This window comes from Somniosus microcephalus, chromosome 14 (genome assembly GCF_052327205.1).
Source record: "Somniosus microcephalus isolate GS21.2 chromosome 14, FLI_Smic_1.0, whole genome shotgun sequence".
Taxonomy (NCBI): domain Eukaryota; kingdom Metazoa; phylum Chordata; class Chondrichthyes; order Squaliformes; family Somniosidae; genus Somniosus; species Somniosus microcephalus.
In genome coordinates this window covers 87,329,033-87,345,507 of record NC_141000.1, presented here as the reverse complement: position 1 = coordinate 87,345,507, position 16,475 = coordinate 87,329,033, and the positions used below count along the sequence as shown (strand labels likewise).

The 16,475-nt window shown below is 41.0% G+C and overlaps 2 protein-coding genes across 4 annotated transcripts in view; one reads left to right on the top strand and one right to left on the bottom strand.

Annotated features, from left to right (window-relative positions):
* Window positions 1-4,573, top strand: part of LOC147107658 (protein maelstrom homolog) — a 43,797-nt gene extending 39,224 nt beyond the window's left edge. For 2 of the 3 annotated variants that reach the window (XM_086006878.1, XM_086006879.1), the window contains exons 11-12: window positions 3,043-3,121; window positions 4,020-4,573. In XM_086006878.1, coding sequence (XP_085863004.1) covers window positions 3,043-3,121; window positions 4,020-4,147 — 207 coding nt within the window. In that variant the 3' untranslated portion in view covers window positions 4,148-4,573. The remainder of the gene's footprint in view (window positions 1-3,042; window positions 3,122-4,019) is intronic. The other variant, XM_086006880.1, reaches the window with a different exon arrangement.
* A 2,780-nt stretch (window positions 4,574-7,353) lies between these two features.
* gpa33a (glycoprotein A33 (transmembrane), paralog a) overlaps window positions 7,354-16,475 on the bottom strand; it is a 58,451-nt gene continuing 49,329 nt past the window's right edge. The window contains exons 5-7 of the mRNA XM_086006881.1: window positions 15,743-15,859; window positions 14,196-14,325; window positions 7,354-9,603 (exon numbers count right to left, since the gene is read on the bottom strand). Of these exons, the coding sequence (XP_085863007.1) occupies window positions 9,402-9,603; window positions 14,196-14,325; window positions 15,743-15,859 (449 nt within the window). The 3' untranslated portion in view covers window positions 7,354-9,401. The remainder of the gene's footprint in view (window positions 9,604-14,195; window positions 14,326-15,742; window positions 15,860-16,475) is intronic.

The following is a 16,475-nucleotide window of genomic DNA, read 5'->3' as shown; positions in this document are numbered from 1 at the left end:
GACCCATTTATCCCAACTCTGCTTTCTGTTAGTTAGCCAATTCTCTATCCATGCTCTGTGAGCTCTTACCTTATGCAGTAACCTTTTATGTGGCACCTTATCGAATGCCTTCTGGAAATCCAAATACACCACATCCACTGGCTCACCCTTGCCCACCCTGCTTGTTACATCCTCAAAGCACTCCAGCAAATTTGTTAAACATGATTTCCCTTTCCTAAAACCATGCTGACTCTGTTTGACTGCAGTATGTTTTTCTAAATGCCCTGCTACTGCTTCCTTAATGAAGGACTCCAGCATTTTCCCAACGACATGTTAGGCTAACTGGTATATAGTTTCCTGCTTTCTGTCTCCCTCCTTTCTTAAATAGGGGTTTTACATTAGCGATTTTCCAATCCGCTGGGACCTCTCCAGAGTCCAGGGAATTTTGGTATATTGCAACCAATGCATCCACTATCTCTGCAGCCACTTTAAGACCCTGGGATACAGGCCATCTGGTCCAGGGGACTTGTCTTTTAGTCCCATCATTTTACCGAGTACTATTTCCTTGGTGATAGTGATTGCCTTTAGTTCCCCACTCCCTGTGGCCCCTTGATTATCCATTATTGGGATGTTGTTGGTTTCTCCTACAGTGAAGACAGATACAAAATATTTGTTCAGAGCCTCTGCCATTTCCCCGTTCCCCATTATTAACTCCCCAGTCTCCTCCTCTAAGGGACCAATGTTTACTTTAGCTACTCTCTCTTCCTTTTTATATACCTGTAGAAGCTCCTACTATCTGTTTTAATGTTTCTTGCCAGCTTACTCTCATAATTCATCTCTTTTTTAGTTATGCTTTGCTGGTTTTTAAAAATTTTCCAATCCTCTGGTCTCCCACCAATCTTGGCAACATTGTCTGCCTTTGTTTTCAATTTGATACCATCCTTTACTTCCTTAATTAGCCACGGATGGTGCTCCCTTCTCTTAAAATCTTTCTTCCTTTGAACAAATTAATTTTAAACATAAAATGCAGTAGATTTTTTCCCATTTGGAAGAAAAAATTTGACCGCGAATGTAATAATTTGAAAACCTTTTAACAAGACAGTTCTATATCACTGCTATCTTGATGCCTCCTCAAAGGATCTTAAATGATAGCATTTTATAATAGTGATTATAGCACAGGTAAAGCATCTTTTCTAGTTGTTGGGGGTTCCCTTTATAATCCAAGATAGTCTTGACCCAGTATTACTGGATGGTAGTTCACAGTGCAGAACTGGCCATAATTCTGAGCCAGAGACCATAGAGATGACTTTTGAGAGAAATGAAGTTGCCACACTTGTTAAGTGGCTCTTCTAAGATGGGTGCCCGAGGATGAGGGGTGTGTTGCTATTGAATACCTAATGCTGGATTGTTTGATAACAAATTTCACTTATTGTGCCTAATGTTGTGGTTGCTATTACTGGCATTCATTGCTAAGCCTCTACCACCAGCAACCTCTCGCCTGTATAAAAATAATTTTATAAAGAGAATTCCCATGTGCCTGGGAGTCAGAATTTTTCAAGTATATTGCAGTCCACTTTCTGTGTTGCAAATATACGGACTTTTCATTGTACATGAAGGGCTCGATTTTAATAGCCCCGAGGAGGCGGGTCGGCAGTGAAAATCGGAAAAAATGGCTTCAGACTGCCAACCCGCCGCCATCCACCCCCACGCGATTTTTGTGAGTGTTGGGTCAGCCGCTCCTAAACTGACCTGACAGGAACCGGTGGGACAGGTAGTTAAGGCAGTTAAAAGCTGTTAACTGCCTTGCTAATCCTATTTTTGTAGTGGTTTCCCATTTTCGTTCTTCTGGTTCCTGTTTCCCGCCTTGTCAGAAACACGCCAGCTGCAAGGAGATGAGTTTCTCGAGGATATGATTTGTTTTCATTGGTGCAGTACTTTAAAAGCGCTCCAGTAACAAGGCTGACTTTCAAATGCAACATTATTGTTAGAGATTTGGGATAAGATTTTGCAAATCTACTGACCTTGTGACTGTTCAAGCTGACACCCATCTGCAGTGTTACCTGATTGGAATAATTTCAGGCCACTTTGAGTGTGAGCTTCTTGCCTCAACAGAAATCTAGAGCAACGGGGTGGGAACCATTTATATCCTCTCATCCTGGTCGACATTTGGAGGAAGAGCAGTCGCGGCAGCACCACAACCAGCCACAACAGCAGCACCAGGAGCGCCAACCACCTCCTGACCCACCTGAAGCAGCACTGGATATAGGGCATCAGCCCCTGACAAAATTGCTGGCCGGGAGGCCAGTGCTGCCATCCCCATGGCCAGATTTTCTTCTCTTGATGCTGTAAACCCTGGCTGCCACATGATGCGCCAGGTTGACACCATCCCACACCAGCACCGTGAAGCATCCCTTTAATATTCATGCCATTCCATGCACACACATCATTATAGCTTGGGGGGGAGGTTAGGCTATCAGTGGAACTCAGTAAGACACTTCTCAATATGCGCTCAGATCTGTGGAAGCACTTTTGGAAGTGTGTGTGTGTAAACCTACCGGGACGATTGCTGGCACAATTAATTCTTAAAACATGGTGCTCCACATCTTCAGATCTATTAAACAATCACTGTAATGGCTCACTGGATAAACACACCAGATGCAGTAATGCAGACCAGAAAGGTTCCAGATCCAAATCCCAGATCTATGTTGAGTTAGCAGATCTGTGCAGGAGTGGCATTATCAATACTAGAGAGGGGAAAAATCAACCAGGATTTCCTGCATTTCCCCAGTGGAATATACAAGCGAGCTTTGCTAAAGATGGGATTGGGCTCAATTGTGATGTCTCCCATGCCAATCCTTCCGTAGGTTCTTATGCCGAGAACAACTAATTAGGTGAGATATCCGGTACAAGCACCTGTGCCCAGAACATTGGTGAGAAAAAGGATGATAATTTAGGAGGGGGAGATTACTCTATATATAAGCTGTCAGAAAGGAATTTTAAATGAGAATCATTTAGCAAAAAACTGGCAAAATTGAACAAATAATTCTCTGATCTTTTTAAAAGCAATCAAAACCCGCTGAGAATATGACCAGCCGATACTTCCATTCACCCATTGAAGCTACAGCTTCTAGCATCTCCAGTGGTAAGCAGAAATTAGTTTTCCTGAATACCTAATTAACTGATTTAATTATCCTAAACTTCAATTTAGTGCAAAGAATGTATGGGATTTACTGTATACTCAAAACATTGACTTTAATAGAATTGTTCCCATTAGACCTAGGTGGACATTTTTCTCTCCTAAAATGGCATTTTACTCAGTTCAGTAAACAAAATCTCAGTCCCGTGGCCATTAGTAGCAATTCATCACTAAAAAAAAATGTTTAAGATCCTGCTGCTTCCAATATGCTGCAAACTGTTGGTTGAATGCTGTGGCCACCAGACATTTTTGGATTGGCTAATTGGTTGCGAATGGCTTTTTCAGCTGTGACCTAGCTCTGGGCTTCAGAAAGTTATAGCCATTGATTCAAGAGACAGTTAAACGCTGTGATGGATTCTGTGGTGAGCTAAATGGCTGAATTGCCTCCTTCATCTTCATGAACTTCTGAATGTTCAACAAATTATTTTTAGCAGAGAAACACCATGCTGAAACCTTGAATCATGAAATAGATATGTTTATAATTCAATTTTGAGATGATCTCATGTACAGGTATTATTTTGAAAGAATCAACTTGGTAGGATTCTAAAATAGTCAAAACAGTTCACAATTGATTCCAGTAACTAGACAACAAAGTGTGAGATTCATCCAGCGTATAGGTAAATGTGCTCCATTGCCCAGAAACTTGTATATGGTTTTTGATAATGTATGTATAGTAGTGGAATCTATAATGGTGAACCAATTTGGTTCAAAAACAGAACGAGGTAGGGGCCAGTGATTTGTCAGTAATTAGTTTTGCTTTCACAACCGTTTGAGAATTAAAATGCATTATATATTGAACAAATTGTGTCGTGCCCTCAAATAATACCTTTTTTGTATACCATAGATAAAAGTTGTGGTTCAGTGTCCAATTTGAGGGATTACCCTATTGCAGCACAGTTTGGGAGAGGAAGAGGTGCTCTGGCTGCATGGCTGAATTTCCCATCCCGCCCACCACCAGGATTTCAACAATAGATGCATTTAACAATATTCAAGACTGTTACAAAGAAAAGCACTTCATATAGTTGTTGGTTTTAACTTAATGTTTGTAGTATAAGTAATACATCAGATGTAGTAATGCCCCAATATCACAGCGTAAAACCTGGTATTGAGCTGTTTATCGGGAATAGCATTTGCAATGATTACAATTGCATGATTGTAACAAGTTAAGATCCTAATTTGTTTTGTAAAATTTAAAGATCAATGTTCATAGAAAAATGCACAAACCTGATATGATTTGAAGAGAAATGCATATTTAAAAAAATCCTGTTCTTTAACTAAAAATGTGGAGATTTTGGTTTGCTGGAGAAATTACACGAAATTCCTCACTATGTTCATTGTGTTCTAAATGATTGTTCCTGTTAAACTTGTTAAATAAAAAATAATTTGAGCTTAACATAAGCATGTTATTTTGTGATTGTGATGCAAATAAGGCAAGTTTGGAAAATGTTTATTTTATAAAAAAAAAAGCAAACCTCACTGCTAAATAATGTTCTACCAATTAGCTAACGCTAAATTTTGAGTTTGCATGTTTTAGCCAGCCAGAGACAGAACGAGATACGTGAAGAAAGTATCAAATGCTGTTGAGCCAAATAGATGAGTTACCTTTTGTTTTTCTCCAGGAAAAGATGTTTTATTACTACTCGGTGCTTTTCCTAAATGGCAAACTAACATGTATAACTTGTTTCTTCATTTTGTGATGATTGCTATGACCATGAAATGCCGTTTCACAGCTTGGCTGAAAACTGCTGGTGCTGTCTCCTTTTAGGAAACAATACATCAAATATTTTGTATAAAATGTGGTGGGTTTTTATTTTCAAACAAACAATGTATAGAAATCTACAGTTTGAATTGATGCAAAGTCTAGAGATGAGCAAACTCCCTAGATTTAAATGAAAGAAGAGAATGGTATGATTGTAATACAGATGATAAAATGTACTATACAGTGAGGCAGAATACTATAATCCATAGGATTAATCAGGAGTATGCAGCTGGAAAAGAAACAGTCTTCACAGGATAGTGAAGCCACCTTGTTACTTAAAGGGTTGACGGTGGATAGGCAATGGCAAACATTTAAAGATCGCATGGATGAACTACAGAATTTGTTCATCCCTGTTTAGCATAAAAATAAAACAAAAAAGGTGACTCAACCGTGACTAACGAGGGAAATTAGGGATAGCATAAGATCCAAGGAGGGGACATATAAATTGGCCAGAAAAAGCAGCAAACCTGAGGATTGGGAGCAGTTTAGGATTCAGCAAAGGAGGACAAAAGGATTGATTTAAGAGGGAGAAAATAGAATATGAGAGTAAGCTTTCAGGGAACATAAAAACTGACACAAAGCTTCTATAGATATGTGAAGAGAAAAAGATTGGTGAAGTCAAGCGTAGGTCAGATTCAGGGGAATTTATAATGGGGAACAAAGAAATGGCAGACCAATTAAATACATACTTTGGTTCTGTCTTCACAAAGGAGGACACAAATAACCTTCCACAGATGTCGGGGAACATAGGGTCTAATGAGAGGGAGGAATTAAATGAAATCAGTATTTGTAGGGAAATGGTGTTAGGGAAATTGACGGCATTGAAGGCCGATAAATCCCCAGGGCCTGATAATCTACGTCCCAGGGTACTTAAGGAAGTGGCCCTAGAAATAGTAGATGCATTGCTGGTCATCTTCCAAAATTCTATAGACTCTGGGACAGTTCCCATGGATTGGAGGGTCGCTAATGTAACCCCACTATTTAAAAAACATGGTAGAGAGAAAATGGGGAATTATAGACTGGTAAGCCTGACATCGGTAGTGGGGAAAATGCTAGTGTCCATTATAAAAGATGTAATAGCAGAGCACTTGGAAAACAGTGACCGGATCGGACAAAGTGAACATGGATTTACAAAAGGTAAATCATGCTTGACTAATCTACTGGAATTTTTTGCGGATGTAACTGGTAGAATAGATAAGGGAGAACCAGTGGATGTGGTGTATTGGACTTTCAGAAGGCTTTCGATAAAGTCCCGCATAAGCGATTGGCATGCAAAGTTAAAGCACATGGGATTGGGGGTAAGGTACTGACTTGGATAGAGAACTGGCTGGCAGACAGGAAGCAGAGTTGGAATAAATGGGTCTTTCTCCAAGTGGCGGGCAGTGACTAGTGGGGTACCGCCAGGATAGGTGCTAGGACCCCAGCTATTCACAATATATGTTAATGATCTAGACGAGGGAACTAGATGTAATATCTCCAAGTTTACAGATGACACAAAGCTGGGTAGGCATGTGTGCTGTGAGGAGGATGTCGAGAAACTCCAGTATGATTTGGACAGGTTGGGTGATATGGCAGATGCAGTATAATGTGGATAAATGCAAGGTTATCCACTTTGGTGGCAAAAACAGGAAGACAGATTATTATCTGAACGGCAATAGATTGGGAAGAGGGGAAGTGCAACGAGACCTGGGTGTCCTTGTGCACCTTATGTAGGAATGATACCCAGAGCCCAGTGGTTAAATTAAGAGATTACACAAACTAGGGTTGTATTCCCTGGTATTTTAGAAGGCTAAGGGGTGATTTGATCAAAGTTTTCAAGATAAAGGGGAACAAATAGGGTAGATAGACTCCCTGACCAGCGGAAATAGTTTTTAAGACTAGGGGGTATAGTCTAAGAATTAGAGCCAAACCTTCCAGGAGTGAAATTACGAAACACTTCTGCACACAAAGGGTGGTAGAAGTTTGGAACTCTCTTCCGCAAACAGCAATTGACGCAAGATCAATTGTTAATTTTAAATCTGAGATTGATGAGATTTTTGTCAACCAAAGGTATTAAGGGATATGGGGCAAAAGCGGGGATCTGGAGTTAGGTCGCAGATCAGCCATGATCTCATTGAATGGTGGAACAGGCTCGAGGGGCTCAATGGCCTACTCCCGTTCCTATGTCCTATGAAGTTGTCTCCACCATGTGCAAGTCACGCATTCGATGGGATACTAACCACTTGCCGAGATGGGTGTGACTGCAACAAAATCTGAGCCAATTAGAATTTCCGGGGCATGACTGAATGAGACTTCAGTTCAGTTCTGATTAGGCTTATATTAGGAGACAAACTGTTATGCACTACTGGCCTGGATGGCAAAATGCTGAAATTTTCAGGTCCCATCAAAAATTAAAACCTAATGCCTTCAAAATGTCAAGTAGAGTCTATAAAACATTTATTAAAAGACATTTATACAATGCAATCAATAAAATTAAGGCAAAAGTTGAACCCACATGTATCTGTATAAATGCATTACATTTTATAATACCACGGAACACTGACAATGTGTGAAATTACTTTAGAACATTAACTTTTATTGGCACAAATGATCAATTTGTAAACTGCCATTTTTGAAAGCAAAGGATAATTTCCAAATCCAGTATTTATTTTAATGAGTGATTTCATACTTGATTTCTTCCACTAGATTGGTAGAATATACAGCATATCTTTGTAAAAGTTCAAATTTCAGTGTTAACAGAATTATTGAAGTATTACTGTACCCCCATATCATACTGGATGTAAATATTGAAGTTAAGAATGGCAATTCCCAATTGTCCAACTTTAGCACAAACTACAACTTGGATAACATTAACAGGTCTCTTCAAATCACTATGTTCATTTTCTTATTCAATGATTAAGATGTCACATTTGTACAGCATTTAGGAGCTAAACACAAAAAAATGTACAACTCAAATTCAAATTTCAGCAGCAATGAACAAGGCAAGCAATTTTCAAAACTGCCACTGGAATTTCATAGTGATTCATTTTACTAGATCACAATTGGTTTGTGAAACCAGTAAACTCTGAAGGCATTTTACCCAAGACCCTTTTAATAGACAAATTCTTTACAATAGTTAAAAAAAAATGGTAATTATACAAATTGTTATTTATAACAAACTGTTTTAGAATGGTAGAAAACTTACAACCACAGTACATGCATGATGTCTTAATATCAAAAAGTTCCTTATTCTGCCAACCATGATAGAATACCAGCAAGTTATATTTCATTAGTGCTAGTAAGCCGATCAAACCAATTTCAGTTTTTTTTTAAAAAAAAGAAAGTTATAAAGTATATTATAAAGAATACAAACTCGTCGATAGAAACAGGACCTGTTGGAACTTCTGGTACTCACAACTTTGACATGGTTTGAGATGAGAGCCTCTCCATTCAATTACTCCCCCAATACTATATATTAATATAACCTTATGACTCATGAATAATGTGTTAAACAGGTAATCCTTACCAATGAAATTAAAAATTAAGTTCCCATTAAATAGCTCTTTCAAAGACATGATGGGCCATATGGCATCCTATGCTGCATGATTCTATAATTCTATTCTATAATACTTAATGTTTGGCTAAAAATCCAATAGTTTCTTCTTCTAAACATGCCCAGAAACAGTTAACCGTATGATAGCTTGCTGTGGTATCAGTAGTGACGTGGCATCACAAGTGTGGTATTTACAACTGTCAAAAATACATCAGTTTGAAAATATCACGTGTGGCTTCTTGTAGCATAAGAATTTAGGAATGGGAAGAGGTCATTTAGTTTATCCATCTCACTGATTCATTCAGATCATTTTTCACAAACACACTGACCACTCCAAACCTCTTGTCTAAGTCCTTCATGATTTTAAACGCCTCTATCAAATCTCCGCATAGTCTGCTCGGCTTTCATTTAACAAAATAAACTCTGAAGCGTTTCTCCGACGAGCCCTGCGAGTTCCCCATATGGTTCTGTAAAAAGAGAAGCGGACACATTCCAATTGCAACCAAGGTACTCAGACCACTGTAAAATAGCCATTTTCCAGATTATCTTTGATTTTGTTACAGGACATTCTAAGTTATTTGACTAAAACTATTCAGTAGCCAACATTTGAACATAATTTTTATTTTAAAGAAACAATTACTTTCCTTTAAAAAAAAAGTACTAGACTAAAAAGCAGCAAAATACTACTGTTGATTTGAAATGGTGAAAATGACTTAGATTTTCCACTTTCAAGAGGGAACTGAAATCCAAAGAGATACTTGGAAGACTGCAAAACCTGTAGAAAAGGTACATTTAAAAAAAATGAATCTTTTGTCTACTTGTATTATTATATGAAACCATCATAATAGCTCACTATTTAATTTTGTAGTTTCAAGACCCAAATTATTTCACCCATTGAACTAAAGCTACTACCCTGTATTAGAGAACAGCTTGTTTTACACATCATAATTCTCTGGCACATATTTTGGTTTATTTGGAGGTGCCAATGGAACTTCTACAGTAGAACGGGGATAGTTCTCGTCATCATTCTCATAAGGAACTTCATCATAGTACTCTCCCCGATGACCACGCTTTGCAGAATCTCGCTCCGGTAACTCCTCTTCCTCCTCTTCGCCTTCCCTCCTGTACTGTGGATCCCTGTAAAACACATCAACAGTATTAACCCCTTTAACATAAGGAAAGTAACATAAGGAAAATGTGGAACATGCTAAATTTACTTGTTCATGAAGTTCACTCCTCTTAGGAGATGTGGAGTTTGACAATACACAAGGCGGAAAATATTAAGGGCTGGATTTTACGAACCTCGGCGGGTCCCGACCCCGCTGCTGTCTACCCCGGCCTCTGAAATTATTTTCCTGAGATTGGGCTCGTTAAGCCCGCCCAGCACATTTACCGGCCAATTAAAGGAAGCAGGTCTGATGATATCATTTGATGATGCGTCATCAGCCGGTTTCCTTAAAGGGACCATGGCCAATTTTATGTTGACATTTGTGCTGTCAGTGTTCTACAACATTGAGGTGCTGCAAACACTGACAAGCACTGCACAGAGGTGCAGGGCTGCACCCAGGCTCTCCCATGACTCCCTCCATATGCTTATGGAGGGAGTCACAGCACGCGAGGTCCTCTTCCCTTCCCTTCCCTTCCCTTCCCATGGGCGGAAGAGACCTCCCCTGGAGAGCAACACAGCCTGGTTGCACATTGCAGAGGAGGGCACAAGCAGGGTTGTGGTCAGGAGGACCTGGGTGCAGTGCCGTAAACGTTTCAATGACCTCAGTAGATCACAAAACATTAGTACAAAGCCACACACAACCTCATCCTGCTGTGCCTCTCATCACATCCCCAACACTCTGCCTTCCTTACCCTACTCCTGCACATCCTTACACCAACTTACCTTGCACCTCCACCGATCCCCCTCTACCTACATTATCACATCCCCATCTCACTAGCCACCCCTCACACTCACCCTCATCCTAGTGCAATCATACCAACTAACAACACACAAGCGTAGGCACTTGGGTGTTTTATGCAATGTTCATGTAAAGTTTGTGTTAATGTGGTGTCAAACATTGAAACCTTTATTTTCAACACTTTGCATTCTTGGACAGATTTGTGTGCACCTTTGGAAGTGGCTTAGTGAGTTGCAGTGAATGGTGAGCCATAACGGTACCCCTCGCAATGGTGATGAGTGTGAAAGGAATGGCTTGGACATTGTAGGGATGCTTTACAGTGTTGGTGTGGGGTGGTGCCAACCTGACGCATTATGTGGCAGCCAGGGTGTACAGCGTCAAGTGAAGTACATCTGGCCATGGTGAGGCCATCCCTGGCCTCCCAAGAAGCAATGTGCTTGGGTGCTGATGCCCTGTTCAGCTTCAGTTGATTGCGGAGAAGGTTGGTGTTGTTGGTGCTGCTGGTTTGCCTGGTGCTGCTGGTGTTGGGGCTGCTCGTGGTGGGATTCTGAGGACCAAGGTGAGAGAGTTTAGGGTCCCCATGCTGATGGAATAGATGGCAGGTGAAGTAGAGATGACAGAAGCGATCTGTCAATAGTGGGAGAGGTAATGAGGTCAGACTGGATGGAGACTTGTGTGAAGACTTGCAGCATCCTGAATCTGTAGTGGAAATGCAGTTCAGATAAGCTAGTGGTTAAGGGAACATTTCTCAATCAGCTGGGAGCTCTGACTTGACATTTGAAGCTGTCAACTCATCAGCTGATTCAATGGCCACTGACCTCCTGCCTCAGCCTCACAGACGAGGTCGAGGCACAGCGGGAAACCAGTGGGCGACCTGTCAAATCCAAAAAGCTGGGATAAAACCAGTGTTAATTGCCTCTCCCACCACTGTGTGTCGGATCTGCTCAGCGCTGATGGACGCGACATCGGGGAAAGGCGCGTGGAGGCGTGTTCACAGCAGGGTCCCGACCCGCCACCAATCGTGCCCGTTGACTCCCCACAAAATCCAGCCCAAAGAGTCAGTTTGGGAGTTCAGGTGACATCACCACCTGTACACCTGTAATTTTTTTTTTTAAAAGAGGGTTCACAATTCCTTTTAATTTTTCTAATGAACCTGCGGTCGTGTTTGGCATTTCCCAAAGACGAGCACACTGCTTTCCCAACTTGGTACATCTTGGGTCAGTTGCTAGGCAGAGGGGGCCAGGTCTCCGCTGCAACAACCTCACACTACATAAGGGCTCCAGAGTGTCCCCAGAGCCTTTCAACATTTAAAAAAAAACAGAACTCAAAATTCTGAAGCTTGGCTCTCCAATTCACCGCATTCTGCTAGCGCCAAAAGAGGAACAGAAAACGGAAGGGAAAAAGACGTTAAAAAAAATACCCAAAAGCAAACGGAGGCAGAGGAAGTCAAAGCTGAATTTGCATTTTTTTTTAAAAAGGCCTCGGCAGAGGAAAACAGAAGAAATGAGACTCTGCACCCCTCCACCCCCCCAACCCACACACAAACAGTGCAACAAAGGGCACTTCTGCCAGCATTTAAAAAAGAGCAGTCACTCACCCGAAGAGGTGAGCAAGGAAGAGCCCACATACTTACCTTGAACAGCCCCACCAGCAGTCTCAGTCACACAGACCACAACGGAGCTACCACAGCTGTTGAGAACAGACCATCTGCCTCTCCCAGTGATCCTCTCCAAACTTTCAGCCAAGCTGGGTCACTCATCCCCTCACAGCTGACCCTAGTCCCCAGTACAGAACTCCCTGGTAGGAATGAGCTCCATAATGGGTAACCCTAGCCTCAACAGTACACTGATACTTCAGTTCTGCAGGAGTAGGCACACTTTTTTTTGTAGCAAAATCCTGACACTCTGTTGCAAACGTATAATGGCCCAGTAATTCCTCTCCCAATGCGTGAGTACGGACGGGGTACTCACGCGTGTGCCCGGAGGAATTGCCGGTTTTCAGCATGCACAGCGCATGCGGGGAAAACCGGCATTTCCTCTCCTCTGACCCAAGGGGTTAAGAGGCTGAACGCGTGCGGCTACACAGGCAGCGCGTGCGACTTGGATTTCCTTTATTTTTAGAGAGTTGCACATGTGCAAAGGCCTCCAGTTTTTACGCATTGAAAAACCACACGTAAGTACTTAGTTTTACAGGTAAGTGGTCTATTAATACAATTTATACATTTTTTTTTTCCACAGGTTTATTATTTTTAAAGAATTTACAGTAAGGTAAGTTTAGTTTTAGCCCCAATTTTTTATATAATAATTTTTTCAAATTTTAAAATTATTGTTTAAAATAGTTTTTTACAGTTATTTATGGTTCATTTAAGTAGTGCAATGTTTTTTAAAATTTTCTTTCAAGTTTAAGTAGTGTTTTGGGGCCAGGAGTTTTCATGAGTTTGACAGCTCTCACTATCAAACTCATGAATGAACTTTTGCAGCCTCCCATTGGTTGCCCTGTGCTCACGTGATCCCAGCCAGCTCATTGCACTAAGTACGCCGCTGGGTCACGCACGCACAGCGCGGTAGGACCTGAAGCGGGCCAGTGAGAGGAAATGCAATGCGGGCCAGGATTGAAATGTCAGCGCGCCGGGTAAGTGCACATCGGGGGCTTGCACGCACGGCAAGCTCCCGATCCTAATTTCAGGGCCATTATGCCGATTATATATTTTTTAAGCCCACATTTGAGCGCAGCTCACTCACGCAACAGGTAATACTTGACGACAAGCAAAGCAAAAAAAAAAAAAATCAATCTAATTCAGCATTTCGGAAAACATTTTGCAATCAGCCGAGTCCTCCAAAATAATTTCAGCTACTCATGCCAACTCTGGTTGGACGCATTCCTGGAGATTTCATGACAAGATCTCCCACCTCCAACCATCCCGCCCAGTCAAACAGCCTTTATTACCATCGCCAGGAATGTTTTATAACTAAGGAACAAAAGCGTTTGAAGAAAATGGGAAAAATACATAATTTATTTTAATGCTCCTCTGATTTTTCTCTCGGGTTGCTTGCAGCAGTGTCCAGGAGATTAATCCTTAATTCTTGGAGACTCCAGGACAATCCTGGAGGGTTGGCAACCCTACGTGTCCCTCTAACTAAGGATACTGGAAAATCGGAAAGAAATTGCTCCGGCTCTCTTTCACACATTTCTATTTCATTTTACTTCTCCACTTCAGTTTGTATCTATCTCCTTTCATAGAAAGCCAGTGAAATCAGGCAGCTAAAGGAGAAGGGAGAAAGCGAAGAGGCAGGACGCTAACAACACTGAGGACAGGGATAAAGCCAGAAAACTCTCAGCAGGTAAGCAGGCATCTGTGGAGCGAGAGAGAGAAACGGAGTTACTCATTCAGGCCGATGACCTTTTTTGTTTCAGATTTCCTGCATCTGCAGTATTTTGCTTTTGATTGAGGACAGGGAGTTGCGGGAGGTGTATGGCTGGGGACACTTGCAACACAATGCGGCTCCGGCTAAAATTCGCTAGGTTCAAAATTATACGGGAACCTGAAAATAAATCAAACACGCATGACAATGGCTTAACTAAATTGCAGCCAATCAAACAGCCCAGTCATCCAGTGCCTCACACCAGTATTATTCAAGTTCAGTTAGTTTATTTTTGAAACGCCTTCACCATTTCTCTGATGCGTAAAAAAGGATCTGCAACTGGATGTGGTTGAGATGTCACTCTGAGGTTCTACTCAGGCAGATGTTAAAGATTTCATGGCACTATTTCAAGAACGCAGAGTATTATCATTATCAGGGTTCAATTGTAATTTCTACTTACTCCATTTCATAATCTTCAGGTGTTTTTCCATTATCACGACAACAGCAACAGTAAACAATGATGCCAAGGATTATTAAGGCACCTACTGCAGCCCCAATAATTCCTGCATAAAAGGCAATGTTCATTGATGCTAAAAAAAAAGAAAAAAAGATTCATACATAGAACGACGTTACTTTCCATTAAATACGGTTCATACAACTTGTATTGATTTTTTTTGTACAAGTACTTACACAAAGACTCCCTCTAAGTTACTACAATTAAAAATAGAAGCAACCATGCATTGAGAAAAGGACATATGGTCTACCAGGAGAGTTTCTTCCAAAGACCACACATCAACTCCACCCACCCATTTTAACTCCTTAGGAAAAGTTCTACAATGTTTCTCATGGTTCCTCCCAAAGGTAAAACGCCAAAATACTATCCAACCTTTCATCCTACATTATTCCATGTTGCCTTCCTCAGCATTGCGTTCGGTTCACATGACATTCTATCATCTCTACTGGCGCCTACCCTTACCCAAGATCCCTTTCTAAAAAAGATTTTTCGACAGCACCTCGCAAACCCGCGACCTCTACCGCCTAGAAGGACAAGGGCAGCAGGCACATGGGAACACCACCACCTCCAAGTTCCACACCATCCTGACTTGGAAATATATCGCCGTTCCTTCATCGTTGCTGGGTCAAAATCCTGGAACTCCCTACCTAACAGCACTGAGAGTACCTTCACCACACGGACTGCAGCGTTTCAAGGCGGCGGCTCACCACCACCTTCGAGGGCAATTAGGGATGGGCAATAAATGCTGGCCTTGCCAGTGACGCCCACATCCCGTGAATGAATAAAAAAAGATACATGTTAATTCTTGGCGGTATTGTTGATATTAGTGATCGACAAAGAAATACAAGAGATTTGGAAGCAGAGGAAGCGGATCCCATGCCAGCTCCCATCATCCTCAAGTGCTTAACTCCATCACCCTTCCACATAGCACTTCCCACCTAAATCCGCCACTTTTCTGCCCATGCTCTGAACTAATGGTGAGCGGTGCTTTGGGAAATCTACGTTAAAAAAAAAACTCTACAAATCCAGACAATAAAGCTATTGCATTCATTGACATTACATGCTGTCTGGAATAAGGAATCAGAGCTAAGTTGATGTGCTGCAGTCTCATTCATCTTATATCCACAATAAAAATGGTGGCTCCACTAGCACGCTACTCCACTTGAAACTATCCTCTAACCCAGCAGAATGCTGGCAACAGGAATGCAATATAACTAATTTGAATTAACTAACAATTAAGACAAATTTATTTCTACTGAAGTGATGTAATCACAGCACATTTTTTGAAGAAAAATCTAATAAAAATACTGATTTACTATGCCACAGTAATTGTCTAGCCCAATAGTTTTGTTTTATATATATATTATGAAATAAAAGTCTCAATAAAAATAGAAGTGCTACACTTGATTTTACATTACAATAAGTTCATCGCAATTGCATAACAATTAAAATCAAGTCACATTAAATTGGCTTATCTTAGGCATGGTACTTACGAGGCATTACTGCTAAGGTTATGTTACAGGAGACTGCTCTGATTTTATTTTTCGAGGTGCATATGAAGAATCCAGAAGTATCAGTTGAAATATTGTTTAGTGTTAGCCCATCTAAATCTGAGGAAAAAAAAATAAGAATTATTTTTTAAAGCTGTAATATGTTAGGATAGCTTAAGTTGTTTTTACTGAACTCAAACTAAAAAAGGTATTGGAGTACTTAATGGACCTCAGCAATTAAATTCACCATTCTTGAAGAGTTTTGACAATTCTCAGATGGACCAACAAATGGAACACTACTCGTTAACAAGGTATTCTATCTCATGCAAGGCAGAGAAGAACCATTTGAAAATGTAACTCATCTTACATTGGCAGCCGATAGAAGAACTATGTAATGTTGGCCAGGGAGATGGCTACTGCTTAAAACTACTTTCCTGCCACAGGATTCTGCATCGACACAAATGGAGCTGTGAGAAGCCGCTGGAGAGTGTTTTTTACCCTCAGAGGGAATTCAGCTTTGGAGGTGCAATTAGACAAGAGTTTCTTTTCCTATAATTAACACTTGCGTAAAGTGAGTAAGCAGTTTGCTTCTTGAAGGTTTAGTGCTAATGGTAGTTCAGGTTAACACTATTTGCATTAGACACAAAGGGATGGCAGTGCAGGGAACCCTCATGTGCGCTGCAATATTTGAACCACCATGGATCATCAATGTATCCAGGTGCAGAACATTCGCACC